The 16895-nt window shown below is 39.0% G+C and overlaps 3 protein-coding genes across 5 annotated transcripts; 1 reads left to right on the forward strand and 2 right to left on the reverse strand.

Annotated features, from left to right (window-relative positions):
* The first annotated feature begins 512 nt into the window (after positions 1-512).
* Positions 513-2529, forward strand: cisd2 (CDGSH iron sulfur domain 2). Its single transcript, XM_077523740.1, has 3 exons — positions 513-757; positions 1297-1511; positions 1751-2529. Exons 1-3 carry the CDS (start codon positions 655-657, stop codon positions 1838-1840), a joined length of 408 nt encoding a protein of 135 aa, XP_077379866.1. The 5' UTR covers positions 513-654; the 3' UTR covers positions 1841-2529.
* Positions 2530-2845: 316 nt separating this feature from the next.
* On the reverse strand, positions 2846-10720 carry LOC144020355 (sodium/hydrogen exchanger 9B2). 3 transcript variants are annotated; one of them, XM_077523737.1, is made up of 13 exons: positions 10585-10720; positions 9350-9636; positions 8661-8862; positions 8324-8494; positions 7763-7905; positions 7351-7478; positions 7089-7264; positions 6893-6999; positions 6316-6465; positions 6091-6199; positions 5160-5296; positions 4896-5079; positions 2846-3790 (listed from the first exon to the last, which is right to left on the reverse strand). In XM_077523737.1, exons 2-13 carry the CDS (start codon positions 9494-9496, stop codon positions 3729-3731), a joined length of 1716 nt encoding a protein of 571 aa, XP_077379863.1. In that variant the 5' UTR covers positions 9497-9636; positions 10585-10720; the 3' UTR covers positions 2846-3728. The 3 variants fall into 3 exon arrangements, with proteins under 3 accessions (XP_077379863.1, XP_077379861.1, XP_077379862.1); XM_077523735.1 differs by having other exon boundaries at positions 4857-5079; XM_077523736.1 differs by lacking the exon at positions 10585-10720 and adding an exon at positions 9906-10117 and having other exon boundaries at positions 4857-5079.
* A 30-nt stretch (positions 10721-10750) lies between these two features.
* On the reverse strand, positions 10751-16469 carry bdh2 (3-hydroxybutyrate dehydrogenase, type 2). The gene is made up of 10 exons (XM_077523739.1): positions 16395-16469; positions 15489-15579; positions 14436-14514; positions 14167-14263; positions 13048-13156; positions 12692-12752; positions 12416-12529; positions 11910-11968; positions 11748-11840; positions 10751-11528 (listed from the first exon to the last, which is right to left on the reverse strand). Exons 2-10 carry the CDS (start codon positions 15558-15560, stop codon positions 11475-11477), a joined length of 738 nt encoding a protein of 245 aa, XP_077379865.1. The 5' UTR covers positions 15561-15579; positions 16395-16469; the 3' UTR covers positions 10751-11474.
* Between the last annotated feature and the right edge of the window lie 426 nt (positions 16470-16895).

Here is a 16895-nt window from a genome sequence, read left to right on the forward strand (position 1 = left end):
CATTTTAATGTATTTATTCACAATACATCTGGCTGAATCTTAAACAACTTTTGTTCATTTTTGTAATCAGTAGAAAATAAAGGCACGGTATAAAAAATAATGTATGTTTTCCCCACTGATATAAAACACGACCATTACTACTGTATATCCTGCAGGGAAGCATCGCTTCACAAAAGTGTGACTCTTGGCAAAGAGCCGAAGAGAAGATTGAGGGCTTACAGAGTACAGTACAGCATCACCCATGAACTGTCCCTTTATGCTGACGATCTGTTGCTCTACTTGTCAAACTCCTCGTCGTCTTTCCGCTAATGTCATTGACATCTTGGTTTTAAATTAAATTTTGGTGACCGCAAACTCCTCCATACAACCAGTAAAAGCATCGCCAAATTTATAATTTCCGAGGTTCCTGAATATCCTAGCACCGCCCCCATACTGATATCCAATCAAAATCCACCAACTCCTCGGGTGATGATTGGTTTCACAGATCGCTCTTAGGCATATTCACGACGGTAAATACGCTCCTTTTTAGCTTCTCGCAAATACTGTACCACAATAATTACGTACCGGTAAGCGACTGTACTGAGAAAAGAGCGCACATCATAAACGAAGCGTAGTCAAGTCAAACTCGAATTCTCCTTCACTGAGCATTTCAAGATGGTTTTAGAAACGATTTCGAGGATAATAAAAGTTCAGCTCCCAGCATACCTAAAGAAGCTTCCTCTTCCGGAGACGATCGGTGGATTTGTAAGGTTAACAGGTAAATAAACAATAGCTGTAATACAGTGCTGTTCTGGATGTCCTGCTTGAACACTTCTTGACTAATGGGGGCACTTTTATCTCCAAGCGCCTAACCTTCACTGAACTTACGGATACAAACAAGTCCAACGAGTCGGTAACTGTAAACTTGGAATGTCAGTAAACAAGCTGACCAAATACTGCACGACTCAGTCATTATTACTACTAACCTGGAGCCCCGTGAATGAATTAAAACCCTAAGTCAGTGTGCCAAAGGCTCTCCAGCATTTTGATATTCTAAAATATATTAATATATATTTTTTCAGCCCCACCAATGTATTGATCAAACCCACACAAGCTGGGAATCAGACCTCATTGTGTCTTGGCTACTGCACTGTATATTAGGTTACTGGACAAATAAAAACAAACAAAAAAATGGCTTACAGAATCAATCAATTTAAAATTTTAGAGTTTGAACTATTTCTGTTGAAAGAAAAAAACAAGTGTTCCCTCATGTGCCATCTGCCTTCCTTTCAATTGTGTACATCCCTGTGTCTATAGTGTCTGAATGGCTGCGGTTGCTGCCACTACTGGGCATCTTGGCTTTGCTGGGCTACATGACCATTCGGCCCTTCTTTCCCAAGAAGAAGAAGCAGAGAGACTGTCTGATCAACCTGAAGATCCAGAAGGAGAACCCCAAAGTGGTCAACGAGATAGACATTGAGGACCTTAATAGTACAAACGTATGCTACTGTCGCTGTTGGCGCTCCAAAACTGTAAGTCAACTTCTCACTTATGCCATCTTGTAAGGATGTGAGAAGTCTGTATTTCCCTGTTATTCCCCCCATTTTACATGAATTCTATCATCATAATAGTCACTGACAGTGTAGTGGGTTGGGCTGGGAGTCATCACGTTTTATGTATACAGTGTATGTATTTAGGTTTTAAATATCCTCAGCTAGGAGGCTTGGGCAGCTCAACTGGCTAATAACATGAACACATTTCCTCTTTTCAGTTTCCTGTTTGCGACAAGTCACACTTAAAGCACAACGAGCTGACTGGAGACAACGTGGGACCACTCATTCTCAAGAAGAAGATCCTATAATAGCCCACCTTTTGGGAGATTCCCCTCTCTCCTAGTATTTACATTTATTTACGATCTGTAATATTTTTTTTAACTTGCACGTGCAGGTGAGAAGTGTAGTGTGATGCAGTCATCAGCTGAAGTAGTCCTGGTGTGTTGACAAAGCAATGGTTAGCCTTTTCTGTGGTTTCAGCAAGCCGATTTACATATTTGTAAATTTGATTTTTGTCTGTCTGAGAGCATTCATAAACCATTGAGACTATTTTGTGTGTAATGTGGCCTTTAATCAGTATAAATCTCCCAGGGCAACAATTGTCCTTTATTAGACACGAAGTAAAACCTCAGTCTTTAAACTTTTGTACTACTAGCAACTCTGTTGTGCTATTGTGACAACCAGGCCTTCCTACATTGTGTCTGTCTGCCTTACAATTTGAAATACTCAAGCCCAAGCTAATACTTGGGAGACTCCTAGCAACCTGTCTGATGCGCCCGGTGATTTTACTCAATCATTTCAAACTGTTGCACAGTCGAGCTGTATCAGCATTGCTGTAGAATTCCTGATTGAGTTTCATATGAGTGACCTAAGCATTGTTGTTTTCAGCCCGTTTCTTTGTATGCACTGTACCATAACAATGACTGTAAATACTTTACTTCCTTCTGGAGTAATTCCTAATACCTACCAATATTTTTGCATAAATGTTTATAACACAGTTGTAGTTTCATGTTTCTGGGAGCATGATTTGAATTAATTCTATATTGAGCATACATGTGAAGTATATTTGCACAGTAAATGCTTTGAGCTAAATGCAAGTCCGTTAATACAATACCAACCAAAGGTTTGGGCCCACTTCAGTATTGCCAAACCTTGCTAATGTCCATCTATAATGTCATCTGTTGGTCCACAGTATTGATAACTTAATTGTCACATAATAACTACCCCTAACTTTTAAGCAAGAGAATCAATCACATTTTTTACAAAACAACTTTATTTATTAAAGAATATTTAGTAAAAAACTAATTCTCAGTTCCATATGTATATATATTTTTTAAATACTCTATTACTGCACACAAAACGTACCACATAATGTAAATGAAATGAATATTAAGTTCCTTAAATTACACTGCATAAGCATATTTTATAACAAAAGTAACAAACATGATAAAAACGTCTAAGATGAGTTTATATGACTGAATATGATTCAGCTTCAATTTCAAAGCAAATGAAAACCTTTTAATTACTGTACATTTTCCTGAGTTTGTACACATACTGATAAAAAAAATTGTGCTTAAAATAATGTCAAACATAAACACAAGTAAACAAAAAAAACAACACAAAACAAAACATACACTATTCCCATTGTAATAACTAACTCAATAGGCTACTAGTTGTAATTCTTATTACCATAAGCCAGATTCCCTTCTTTTAACATCAACAGTGTTTTTAATAATAATAATAATAATAAAAAAGTAAATGTCATTCAATAAATTATTTCATTCAATTATAATAAACATTTTGACTCTGGACTGAAACACTCATACACTACATGACCATTCACATGCTCAGATATAGGTCATTTGTCTGAGGCCTGGAAATCACCAGTGGCTATAAATACATTCCCACATTGGCTCCTGCAGGAGAGAGATCAACAGGAGCTGTCTGGAAGACAACATGACAAAGCAGGCCACTCGGTGGCCGAAGGAGAGCTGACATATCCAACATGTCATTCCAGTGATTTGGTTTCAATTTCAAACTTCAGTCGAATGTTAAGAATAAATACAGTAATAGATGTTAACAGTGAAGATTTCCATGATAATACACAACCTGATAGTGTTGCGGACAAATGTGCTCAAACCCAAAATTAAAGATATTTCATTCAACACCTTGTTGTCTGCAATGAAACTGGTGCTGTCAGAGAGTGCTTTCATAGGTGACCGGCGTTTCATTGTCCTCATCGTCGCCTGCCGCAGTGCCTGGAGGGGATGCAGAGGAAGCACTGGCATTGGTTGCTGACATTTTTCATTGTGCCTTTTTTACTTCTCAAAGTGTTCGGTGAGTAACTTAATGGTTAAATTCTGTGATACCTGTACTGAAATACGTAGTGGTGTTTTAAGCAACAAGAAACCTTTTAGCAGTAAACTTTGAACCCTTACCTTTGATGAGCACCACTTTTGAAACAAAGGTATTTTTTTTTAGTTCTATTATTTCATCATTTATCATGTAGCCTTTTGGCTTGTCACTAATACCCTTGTAAAAGGGTGTACGGTTCAAAGCAATTCGAAGAAAAATGTGATCAACAAAAATATGGACTGGAAGCGAGGAGGATCAACCGTTTTATCCTTTTTATCCCATTTTTGATGGAATTTATGAAATCTTGTTCCACTTTTTTGTACCATCATTTCCTGAACTTTTAGGTCTAATTTGAAGCTGTTTACGGTAATTGCCTAACCACCGCCATTGTATACTGCAAATTACAGTGTTCGCCTGCAATTTTCTACTCACAGATTCACCTATTCAGACTTTTTTTTTTTTTTTTTTTTTAAACCCATTGTTCATTATTAGATGAAAAACTCACCTCGTCACTGGTTTTGTGCCCAGTCCAAAGTCCTGTATAATACACAAGTTCTGGTTTGGCAGCATCGTGTAAACGAACTATGTTGGAGTTTCATGGAGTTTCATGTAGTGCTTTGCTGCTACATTGATGCATCTACAGGCCATTCGAAACCTTTTTTTAGGGAGTGGCAATTACTCATGGATTTTCACTATTTGAGGTTCAGTCCCAAAGCATTGTAGTAATCAGGCCTCTGTTTTGTTTCTATGTATTGGATGTGTCATGCAGGATTTACAGTATTTAGTGATTGAGTGATCCATTTTCCAAAGAAGAAACTATTCCATTGCACTGACATTGTTGCAATAGTTGAAAGGAAGGATAGCCAAGCTACATTCCTGTTACATTTACTCACTACTTCACAACTACAAGGCATGGGTGGTGAAATCTGAGCTGGGTTAAGTTGAGAAATATGCAGACACGTTACCTACCTAAGAAAAAGGCTGATAAATTCGGTTTGACTCGCTCACCACAGGATGAGTTCTTTGGTTTCTGCAGCAGGCACGGTCCACACAGGCCTATGATTAGGGCGCCGACTGGTGCCGTGAGAAGAATGGAAAGCACAGCCACAGTCAGCACGTCCATGCCGTACTTCTGCATCTGCTTGTCTTGCCTTGCCCTGGCCATGTCCAAAGCTGTGGATCCAATGGCTGCCTGGTGATTTCAAAAGAACAGTTTACCACTTATCCCTCATGTAACAACCAGAATGAACTTTTTTTTCCAAGAGAGTATACCTGCACTGTGGCTTTGGGCATCCAAGCCAGGGCAATGAACAGCTTTTCTCGAATGTTAAAGCCGGCAAACAACACACAAACGTAGGTGAAAAGGAGTCGAACTAGCAGGGCAATGAGCAAAGAAGCGATACCCAGACCTGCGCAAGAAAACACACATGTACAACACTGTCACAGAACTGCCACCTTAAGTGATAATTTAAAGTCAAAAAACTATATACAGCTTTCAAAAGTCAATGTTCAAGCTTCTCCAGCACATTACAAACAAATATATCGTTTTTACTCATCAAAATTAGTAATATACATGATCATATACAAAAAACAATTGTTTCATCTATCCTTCCCTCCTTCCTTCCTTCCTTTAGTTTTTCCTCTGGTCTCTTGAGATCTCCTTAATCTGTTGGAATTTAGAGGTTTCTGGGGTTGGCGTAGGACCATGTAGGTGGCAGGCGGTGTTTATCTGGTACTGGATTTCACCTTGATTCATCTTTCTTTCCTTTGACCTTTCCTCTGGTCTCCTGACCTTCTGAATTTCACGACTCTGGCGAGACTCTGAAGTAACCGGTTAAGGTAAAGGGTAATGGGATTTTTATTAGGTTTTAGGTGAACTAATGAGTACAAATTTAGACAAATTCACATGCATGCACGCACGCGCACGCACACACCCCTTCACACAAATGCGCACAAAAAAAAAACACAAAAAAAACAGAGCAATGATGATGAGATGTTGCATCGGTAAGACTGCCGAATGAACAATTCTGAGCTCTCTCTCAAAAAAATAAAATAAAATAAAATAAAATTATAGCAAAAGGGAGAGAAAAATATGAACCATTAAATTGTTTTAATGAAAGCGCTTCAAATAAAAATATAACACTTTCAACAATTGTTATCACCCCTTGTAAAGATTATTAGATGATTCTTTCGGTGCTCTTACCAACTGTGTGTCCTTCCAGCTCTGAGACTCTTATCTCTGCTCCGATTAAGCCAAACAGAAGTGGCTGAAACACGTCCCATGCCCAGCCCACCACTTCCTCTACGCGTGCCTTAACACAGACACACAAAACATGATAATTCCTGCTGCGTCTAGCATGGATGTATACGTAGCTGAGTAGGAAAAGTATTGTTGTATGATTTTCAGCGAAATGCTAAAAGAAATTACCTTTTCTGTACCCCATCCGAGACCAGCAAGAAATGCCAATACCAGAGTGCAAAGGCCACCCGAACCAGGAAATCCAGCCACACCGCTGCCAAACACAGCAAAGACGGACAGGCCGAGCACCAGGAAAGATCGCTTCATCACCAAGTGTTTCTACAAGGACAAATAACAACAATAACAATGAGTACATATTTACACACCATTTTTGGCCAATCACAGTTTTTGTTTCCAAAAACGGAGAGCTGAGGGGAGTATCATACATAAAAGTAGACATACTGTCAATAAAGTGATGATTGTAGTTTCTCACCTGTATTTTGTTAGACACAAGCATGTTTTGAGACAAGAAAGGAAAGGTAAAGGAAATGTCTTATTTATATGGTTACAATCGTTTCGTTGTCACTCTTTTCCAGCCATCAATTACAAGAGAATTTTCAAGACTTTCAATCACCGTGCTTAGAAGCCTGGCCTTTCCAGCCCTCAATAATTGCCTGGGGTCAATACCAAGGTGGTTAAACTCAATGACTCAACAATGGAGGAACACCTACTCAAAGTGTGATGTTGCAAGATGCTTAACGTCTACCTGGTCGAGACTGGGAAAGTACTGGATAAGGAAGCCAAAAAGGATTCCGGCAAGCAAGCCACCGGCCACCTCCAACACACCTCTCAAGATGTTGTACCATGTAGAACCTACAAGAACGAGCAAAATTTACAAGACATTATATAGTTAAATACTTTGGCAACAAAATAAGTTTGTTTAATCCTCCAGCAATAATTACCTGTAGCAAAAGCCACACCCAAGCACGTAGTGAACCCTGTTATGGCGAGAATGTCGTCAAAGCTGCCTGCTGCCATTAACACAGTGGGGATGCCCTGCTCCACGCCGTAACCGTCCTTCTGCAGGAGCAACATGGAGGGGACCACCACTGCTGGAGACACGGCACCGAGCACAAAGCTGCAAAGAGAAAGTGATGGCCCCCCCTGAATGGATGCATATATAGTCAGTTGAGCAGTAACAGACAAAGAAGGGAAGATATTTACCCAAGGATGAAGCCCCACACCCAGGGCAAACCCATGAGGAAGTGGGAGACCAGAGCTATGGTGCAGGCCTCAATGATGCAGGGCCCCACTGCTACACGCAAACACACAGACTTTAATTTCCTCAGAGCCTGGCAAAACACAAGATCCAAACGGTTATACAGTATTAAACAGGAATGATTTGCATACAACACAAAATTTGTGAATTTTATTTTATATCTGTACTTAAAAAAAAATAAAAAAAATAAAAATAAATAAAATAAAAAAAGACTTCATATCCTTATCAATTGATAATTTCATTATTTTCCAACCCACATGCCATATTTTGTGTTTACATAACTAAAAAAATGCCAACATTTTCTGGATCTCTGAATCCTAATGAGTGTTACAATGCTAAACTGATACATGAGCTTACCGAAGGATCCAAACCCAGACCGGCTCTGGCTAGGATGACAGCAAGCGCAATGTTCCTGAGTGAGGCGGACCACTTGAAGTTAATGTACACACCATCTGTTATTACTGGGATATTTCTCAGCGTGAAACCCATGAGCAGCATACCTGGAACAGGAAAGAGATATTGCTAATAATTTGATCCTTCCACGATGTTCAAGTTCACAAAGTTTCAGTCTCAGATAGGCCACCTGTGGCTCAACAATCAAATTGTATTGTTCTATTTTCTGCTTAAAATGTGCAAACATGAGCAACTAATACTACACTACACAATACTGAAAATAAAAAATAAAAAATATATATAGAGAATGAACCACCAGACAATATCCAATATCTATTTATGATATGCAGTAGGTGCAAGTACCACAAAGTTAAACTAGCATTGCAAAGCATCAGACAGCAATACTAGATAGTTTTAAAATTTCACTGGAAGAAAAACTATTTTTGACTAGGACTGAAAATTATGAATATTATATACAGCATGTACAACAGTTGTTTTTTTCCCTAAAGATGTTTAATTTCTTACCAAGAAGTGGAGGGAATGGTGGAAGTCTGGGCAGCCGGATCAGTGCGACGAGTTTGCCACCAATGACTGCACAGATGAAAAGCACCGTGATGCCAAACAGGTTACCACCTGGCAGACATTCATCCTCTGTGACGGACCACACCACTCCAAAGAGCACTGCGGCCAAGAGGACTGGGAGAGACACAAGAAAGCAGAGTTATGAAAAATAAAAATAAAAAATATTATGGTTGTTATTTCAGGAAACATGTTTCAGCAGGATGGATGGATGGGTTTTATAATGCCATAGATCATTGACGAGAATGATAATGTGTGAACCTTTTGGACAGTCTGAGCTTACCTTTTGTAATGACGGAGGCCACAAGGCCTCTTGGAGGACAAGGGCAAAATCTGTGAAGCAAGGGGCAGCAAACAAGTGGTGGTTCTGTGTTGGTGCCAGCATCCACCACAGGGTTGCGAGGAAGAAAATAGGTTGTTTCTTCTGTGACATTTGGACTGGAACAACGCCGTACCACGACCTGGATCTGGTTCACATTAAGGTGCTGGAAAGAGAGACACAGAGCATGGAACAAAACAACAATAGTAACAAAATGATTTTGCAGATTATTGCGAAACTAATTAGATTATCAATATGGTACAGCATTATAATATATTTCTGTGTTTCGGTTTTCAGCATTGGTTTGAGGTCTCCTCATTGGTTTGGAGTGCTTCAATGTCAGTGACTGGTTTTCTGATTTTAAAGAAGTACATTTTTATTAGAAAATAATATTTGATGAATTTAAATATAACGTTTCCTACAAAAAAAAAGTTGAACTGAGTGCTATTCGGTGAGGCGTGTAAACTGCCTATTCACAGCACAGCCATAATCAGAATGGTGAATGTGTGCCTTTGCATAAAAGACCAGTCATTGCCATTATTGACTTGTTCTTGTCAGAACACATGCAACTGATTGCAGAAATGTGGTGAAATGTGGCATTTTATTGAATTACATATTTTAGTTACAGAAAAGAAGGGGAAATTTAAGAATACCTCCACATGGTTCCCCGATGGCAAAGGAATTCTGTCCAGAAGTGGACTGGGTGCAGGACTTGGTGCAGGACTCGGTGCAGGACTCGGTGCAGGACTCGGTGCAGGACTGGGCTCCGGAGTAGCAGGTTTGGACCTGGTCTCCTCCATGGTAGCTATCTACAGAATATCTGATCCACTTTTTCTTTCACAGAACATTCAACTGAGGGGTGGAGTTGCTGGCCATAGATGGGGCAGTTCCAGCACTTGAACTTGCATGTGTCCCCCTCTACCTCTGACTTGAAATCCAACTACAAAGAAAAGAAAACAGCAGTCAGTGGAGTTAAATCACATTTAGGAAAACTACTGGGCTGCATTTTGCATGTCTACTTAATCATTGCTGGCTTTACCTCTGTTTGGAACAAAACAATAATGATGATAATTTAAAAACAACAACAACGAGTACGTAGTATAATGCACCCTCAAGCATGACATACAATGTTTGCCACTAGCTGGTGGCACTGTCAACAGCAGCTGGTTAATCCAATATTGTCAACAGACCACACTAATCGATGCTTACATGCTTTGCCATATGGTGCGACTAGCAGTGGAAGTAGGTGAACGTGGATTTTTCTGCCAAAGTCTGTCCTCAGTCCTCACTATGTTTCACTGTACACTTAGCCTGTGCTAACTGCTATCTAACTTGGCTCGTTTAAGAAGGGTCTGTAATTTCATGAATGGGTTAATAGTGTAGTACAACGTCATCGACTGGGCGTAGTAACGGCGACAGCTAACCGGTTAGCTTCGCGTTTGTGTGAATTCAATTCACGCCTCCTGGTTATATCTTGCCTAGATCCGTTTTTGGACACCGCCGTGCTGGAACTAAAGTGTTAAGATGCTTTCTGTTTGTAATTACTGTTTCAACATTGTAACATTAGAGGCTTCAGTAGTAGCCTACTGCCGGCGTGATTTTAGCAACAGTAACAATCAATTAGCGCATTAGCTTGTCACGAAACACTACCTAGCTATATCACCATATCACACACATCAACAGATTAAGATCTAGATACACGATTAAAGCATATGTTACAGGAGAAATACTTGACTCTTGGAATAAGTTTTGTACTTGGTGTTTTCTTTGTCCGATAATGGATGCTCTATACAGTACATGAAATTAATTCCAATGTAACAGCGTAAATCCCTGAACATTCCTATATTATTGACAATTAAACGGAGAGGGTAAAAAAAAAAACACTTACCTCACACCATAAACATTGTCAAAGCTTGGGAACTGGCATTGGGAGCCTTTCTGGCAGGTTGGCAGGGAGGGAAATGGTAATAAGAAGGATTAGTGATGTCCAGTCTCGTGTGGTATTGGTGTAACGTTGGGAGGGGGAGGTGAATACACATATTTAGTACACATGATGTGATTTAATATTTATTATATTAGAATATTCAATTCAATATCAATTTGACAACATAAAATTGAAATTGGTACATATTGGGCCCTATTTCCGTGCCCAACGCAAGCCTGGAGCAAAGTGCTGTCCAATTGTGTGCATGGTGGAGTACTTTCTTTTGAAATTTTCACACACAGGTACGGGTAGAAAATATATTTGCACCCTTGTGGGAGTGAACACAACTGACTTGTTTTTCTGGCCAATGAATGTGACTCCCCTCATAACATTTAAATTCAGCGCAAGAGAGGCGCACACAGTCTTTGACATCACAGAAGCAGGAATAGACTACATGGAGTGTGCAAAGCAGACCTGTGAGCCTGGCCATATCACAGATCAGCGCTGTTATGTGGGCACTTGAAGACCGCCTTCCACCACAGGTAATGTCCGAGCCCGACCACCACCACCCCACCCCAATAGCTGTGCCAAATTCTCAAACATGGTAAACAAGACTTTCTCCTGCAAGAAAATCAAGATGTGCCAGTTTTAACGCCAAGCGCATGTGTGCTGTTTAAGAAGAATGGAGCCCTTGGTGTTTAATATACTTATAGTGTATAGTAGGTAAACACAATTGAGTTTATCTGCAATTTAACAAGGTACAAGTGCAAAGATTTCAGTAATCAAAAAGTGATAACATAGTGAATCTACCAATCTTCCAAATACTACGATAGGACAAGCTTGCTGAATGCTCTTCAAAGCCTCCAACCTCCATCGATGATTTGCTCTGTACCAGTCACATAGGCCGACTATGGAGGAGCAGACACGAAACCACATCAGACACGTTAGGTACACCTGCATAATTTAATACTGTGTAATCCATTAACAACATTTAATATTGTCTGAAAAGTCACAATTGACTTCCCTTTTACTATTTCATTTCATGTAATATTTTCTACTAATAATTCTTTAAAACTGTGTTTAGTCAACTCTCAAAGCTGCAAATACCATAGGCATAGCATTCTCACCTCATCTGAGGCCAGGTACACACAAAGGTAGGCCACCTCTTCGGCTGTGCACATCCTGCCTGTTTTCTGCCTTGCCATGAAATCTTTATATGCCTGTAGAGAGGGTTGTATCCACATCAGAATATTAAGATCACTACAAAAAATAAACAAGGTAATCAGCACCTTTTCTGGGTCAGGTTGAGCTTGGATCCGACCTCTCAGTGATGGAGTGTCAACAGTACCTGAGGAAAAATTTAGATTACAGAGCTTCAAAAAGCACATTTTCTTCCTGGTTAATGTCATTTAAATATGGTCTAGGGATGAATGATTCTGAGGTATGATCTCTTTGCAATTTTTTTCAATATTGTGATTTTGTTTTAATATTTTTCGAGGTCCTCCTGCCAAGTATTTTGAAATGGTATGGAAATGAAAACATTTTCGACTACATTTCGATGCTGATTTAAATTTAATTAATTATTCAGCCCTAATATGGTCCCTTCCAAAGAAACTAATGAAAATATTAAAATAAATGTCTTTCAAAGGTGTTAGACAAGGTGTGAACGCTTTCATAGCTATACACTATTAACTACTATATTATTATCAATTTGAATGTTACTATTACCTAGGAAAGCCAACAGTACACAGTGACATGTTTTTTTTTTGTTGTAAACTGAATGTTCTTGACTTACCCGGACAAACACAATTACAGCGAATTCCTTGCTCAATGAAATCGGCGGCTATGGATTTGGTGAGCCCAATCACGGCCGCCTTAGAGGTGCTGTACACACACCGGTTCACCACACCTGTGTCAAGGAAACATATGTCACACACACGCGCGCGCGCGCCCGCGCCCGCAAAGCTGTTATCTGGCATAAGAGGATTAACATGGTCATACAACAGTGCCTTAATGTCTCTTTAAATAAACCACGTTACAAAAGTGAATCCAAACCAGAGACTTGCTTCACCTTTTATGCTTGATGCAACGGAAGCCATGTTAATGATGTTTCCAGATTTTTTTGCCAACATCTGCAATGATACAATTTATTAGGGTGACGGAATTAACCTATAGGAATGGAAATATGAAGTGTTAGATTTAGTGCATGTGCAGTTTATTTGGTATCAAAAATAGATTTCCAATTTCAGTTTGATCTGTTAGTGATTGAGCAGTTACTGCCCAAAATGACACAGGCTCAGAGTAAAACAGCTTATCTCAGTGTACAAAGGGTGGCAATGAAATAAATAAGCATATCTCACTCAATTTACAGCTGCAACGGAACAAGATCAAGTGGATTAGGCATTTAGTCAGGAGGGCAAGGGTCACCTTTGGCAGGAAAGCTCTGCACATAAGGTACATGCTCCGGACGTTCACACCCATGGTAAAATCCCAGTCGGCCTCTTCACAGTCCAAGATGGAGCCGTGGTGCACAAACCTATTATGACATACATTTAAAAATAATAATAATAATAATAGCTATACTTTCACCTAAGCATATGAGAGAGTTGTTATATAACTACAAGTTGTTATACAACTAAAATTAATGATTACAATTCTACAGCTGTCCTTGCATATTCCAAATCTTACTGAGGTTCTTATGTGACAGTAAAACCTTTAGCAAAGGTCAAGGAAGGTTAAAATTTGAGGTGTAGGGATTTTCGATACGTATTAGTGGAAGATGGATGCATAACAAAAACAGCATGATGGCCGCATAAATTAAGTTGGGCTACTGTTACTGTATCTTAACCGGCTCAAAATTATCCAAAGGTGTGACTAGTGACCAATGCAGTGTCTATACCAGCAACACTTTATGATGACAAGCACCATAGAAAATCTATTGGTGAGCACGAAATTCAGCCCTGTGATTGGCCAAGGCCCGGTTAAGGATGTACCTCTCGCCCAAAGACAGTTGAGATAGGCTTCAGCATGCTCGGTACACTAGTGAGGATAAGCAGTTTGAAGAATGAACATTTCAGATTATTTCTATGAACGTAAGGGATGAACTGCCAACTAACTGAGACCGAAAATATGAGATAAATGTGGAAAATATTCTAAACAAAACACCTTACTCTACAATGCGGTGGAGTTTCACAAACAGCTTACATTAGTAAACATTTTGTGATAGTCGATCATTCAAATTAATTTTTGTTATAAAGATTGTTCGCTCCAACAATGTTAGTGTTACTGGAAAAAGGTCAAATTCGAACTTCATGGACTTGATGAACTGAGTGAAATTTTATCATCTCTGTTGATTTTTATTTTTATTGCTTGATCTTTTGCGTCCTAGTTTTGTATGGGGGCGGGAATTTATAAGCTTTATGCTTCTTCCTGCCAGCCCTTTTTCTTTTCGGTTATTATATGTCTATGTAATGTTTGATTGTCATCAATGCTGTCCGAAAGGAAAAATGAACAAATAAATCAAATCAAATAAATCAAATCAAATACCCTGCAACATTGAACAGGACATCTATGTGGTCATATTCCTTGGCCAGGGCCTCCACTTGGTCCTTCTTGGTCACGTCCACCACCTTGGTCCGAATACCTGCTCAAGAAGAGAAAATGCAGAATGACAAATCAGATTTTTTAAAGGTGTTTGCAACCCAGTAATTGCAATGATGATATACAATATGGATTATCAGTGATCCTATCATTGCAACACCGTACTTTACCAGCAGGTGGCGATATTAGACCTTCATGAATCGTCACTACTGTACCTTGAATACTATCCAGTTCCTTGAGCTTCTCCTCATTTATATCAGTTGCAGTGACTTGGGCACCCTCCTTTGCAAAGGCCTGGATAATTTAAAACACAAATATGTTACTGTAGCTGTATAAAGGAAAACTATTAAAATAAAAAAAAACTATCTTGACTGCATGTTTTTGCAGCAGACAGTAGAGGCTCACTCATTGAACATAGCTCGCCTTCTGGACAATTTATTAAGGCAGGGTGGTGATTAAAATTCAATTACTGATTTTCTATTATCACATGATGTCATTTTCTAAAACTAATACGTCAACCTCAATTTAAATTGATTCTAGATCCCACCAGTTTGTAGTTGCTGAATAGTGTGTAAAGCGCTTTGGGCACCACACGGTGTAGAAAAGCACTATATAAGTGCAGTGCATTTACCATTAACAGCAGAGAGCGTTTTTGTATCAAAGTATCTTTCACGGACTAAATTGAAATGTTCAACAGACCTCCATTGTCAGCAATCAACTTTTATTATTATTATTATTCATGTCTCACCGAATGTTCTAAGTTTTAAAGTTTAGATAGAATACAATTGACCAATCTCGAGTTCAGCTTGTTCAAACTCTTCTCTTGTGACATGATGAGACTTCTCACAACATCTACATGATTCCAAGATCACAGATATTTAGTATGAATGATAGTTCCTTACAGCAATGCCATGCAAACAATAAAACAGATGTCATAAACGAAAACTGTTATTGCTGTATGATAATGGTCTTGGCGTAATGTTGAGAAACACATGTACCACTTGCAGTTTCGGTTCGAAGTTCTCTCATTTAGTGTATTAATATATATATATATATATATATAAATCTACTGCTACTGCACAGATGTTTTATCACTCAAAATGGTCTACATAATGGGACAACATTAATATTTGTTGCTTGGATACAGTTGTAATATGCGAGTCAAGTCTACAAACGGCATTGACTGGCATAGAGCAGCCTATTAAATAAACATTTTGCACTGATAATGTGGAACATATCAGTGGGAAATACTTATTACATCTCATTACAATTGCAGCAGCACGTCCAATCCCCTGCGCAGCGGCTGACAACACAATCACTTTCCCATCTAAGCGGCCCATGGCGCACTGCTTCCAGCTGCTGTATGAAAACAAGAGCATAGAACAACAATGTTTTGTTCATAAATGAACTATCTCACTGTTATAGCTATAAATCAAAACAGAGGAGCCTGCAAATTCTGCTTAAGTTGTACAATGTAAGGTTCAACCTTCATTTGTGCGGGTAATTTATTTCTTTGGCTTTTCCATGATGCTACAACAGAACAAGACCATGCAGTCAAAGGGGTAAGGTGTGATCATGACAATATACTGTAAACAAGGATGGAACTCAATTGCGACATGAAAGCACAATAGCAATAGTACAGTAATATTGCTAAAATGACAAAAAGTCAACATAAGTCAACAAATATACAGAAAATTCAGTTGTGTCCAGTGTCCACTGATTCATGGCAACACAATGTAGCAAACACAGTTGGCGTTCATATGAACGTATGAATAACTGTAGTCACATTCGGTGAGTGACCTAAATGGCGCATATTTAAATTATGCAGCAATTTTACAATGGTCAGTGGTCCCTCAAGATTTCGGAGTCCATGGGGTTAATTGTGCACGTATCTAACTAAATCGGTGATATGAAAACCTAGGTCCACGAGCATCTAGCATACAACACTAAAGTGCAAAGTACAAATCGTAAAACAGTCGGTTCTGGATTGCAATAGTGAAAATGCATATTTCTCTCTTCTCTCTCGTTCTCCCACTTGTTCCCAAAGTGGATGACATGTACACGTGGCAGTAAACGAGCACATTAAGAATGTCAAACTGCTAGGTTTATAAACGTGTAAATCAAAAGTGGGCAAACTTTGCACTAACTTTAAAAATTCGGTGTTGAAAACTCACCTGCACTGAAGACTAGATCCAACAACAATTTCGCAGCCACACAGCACACTGTTAAACTTGCTGCTATTGGCTATTAACCCGGAAGTACCTCAGCGAAAAGGTTTTTTTTCCACTGTAAAATATTAATCTGAAGGAATGAAGAAACGTTTTTTATTTAGAAAGAAAGAAAGAAAGAAAGAAAGAAAGATGAGATCAGTTTTTTTTAGTAGGAATTGTGTTGCACTCTTTGAAATAATATCTAAAAAGTAACTTGTTACATATTCATATTTTCAAAATCTATTTGAACAGGTCCGTCCGATGTAATATGCATGAGCTATTTGCCCTTTTGCAGTGACCAGCCCAACAGTTTGTATTTGAAAGAGCACTAAGGGGATTCAAGACAATTAAAGACACCTCATTATTGTCAACATCACAGATGTGTCTCCCATGAGATCCTTTGCGCTGCAGCTCTCTCTCTGAGGGAAACACTTCAATCAGCGGGCAGTAGCAAAGCACAATAGA

The sequence above is a fragment of the Festucalex cinctus genome, chromosome 6, assembly GCF_051991245.1.
Source record: "Festucalex cinctus isolate MCC-2025b chromosome 6, RoL_Fcin_1.0, whole genome shotgun sequence".
In the NCBI taxonomy this organism is placed as follows: Eukaryota; Metazoa; Chordata; class Actinopteri; order Syngnathiformes; family Syngnathidae; genus Festucalex; species Festucalex cinctus.

Excerpts from the sequence above, each read along its gene's own strand:
- cisd2 (XM_077523740.1), top strand. The coding sequence starts at position 655 with ATGGTTTTAGAAACGATTTCGAGGATAATAAAAGTTCAGCTCCCAGCA. Across the intron at positions 758-1,296 it reads TGGATTTGTAAGGTTAACAG|TGTCTGAATGGCTGCGGTTG; the intron begins GTAAATAAACAA and ends CTGTGTCTATAG. Across the intron at positions 1,512-1,750 it reads GCTGTTGGCGCTCCAAAACT|TTTCCTGTTTGCGACAAGTC; the intron begins GTAAGTCAACTT and ends TCCTCTTTTCAG.
- bdh2 (XM_077523739.1), bottom strand. The coding sequence starts at position 15,560 with ATGGGCCGCTTAGATGGGAAAGTGATTGTGTTGTCAGCCGCTGCGCAG. Across the intron at positions 14,515-15,488 it reads TTGGACGTGCTGCTGCAATT|GCCTTTGCAAAGGAGGGTGC; the intron begins GTAATGAGATGT and ends TAAATTATCCAG. Across the intron at positions 11,969-12,415 it reads CTGTAATTGTGTTTGTCCGG|GTACTGTTGACACTCCATCA; the intron begins GTAAGTCAAGAA and ends ATTTTTCCTCAG.
- LOC144020355 (XM_077523735.1), bottom strand. The coding sequence starts at position 9,496 with ATGGAGGAGACCAGGTCCAAACCTGCTACTCCGGAGCCCAGTCCTGCA. Across the intron at positions 7,906-8,323 it reads ACCATTCCCTCCACTTCTTG|GTATGCTGCTCATGGGTTTC; the intron begins GTAAGAAATTAA and ends TTCCTGTTCCAG. Across the intron at positions 3,791-4,856 it reads TTTATCAGCCTTTTTCTTAG|GCACTGCGGCAGGCGACGAT; the intron begins GTAGGTAACGTG and ends CATCCCCTCCAG.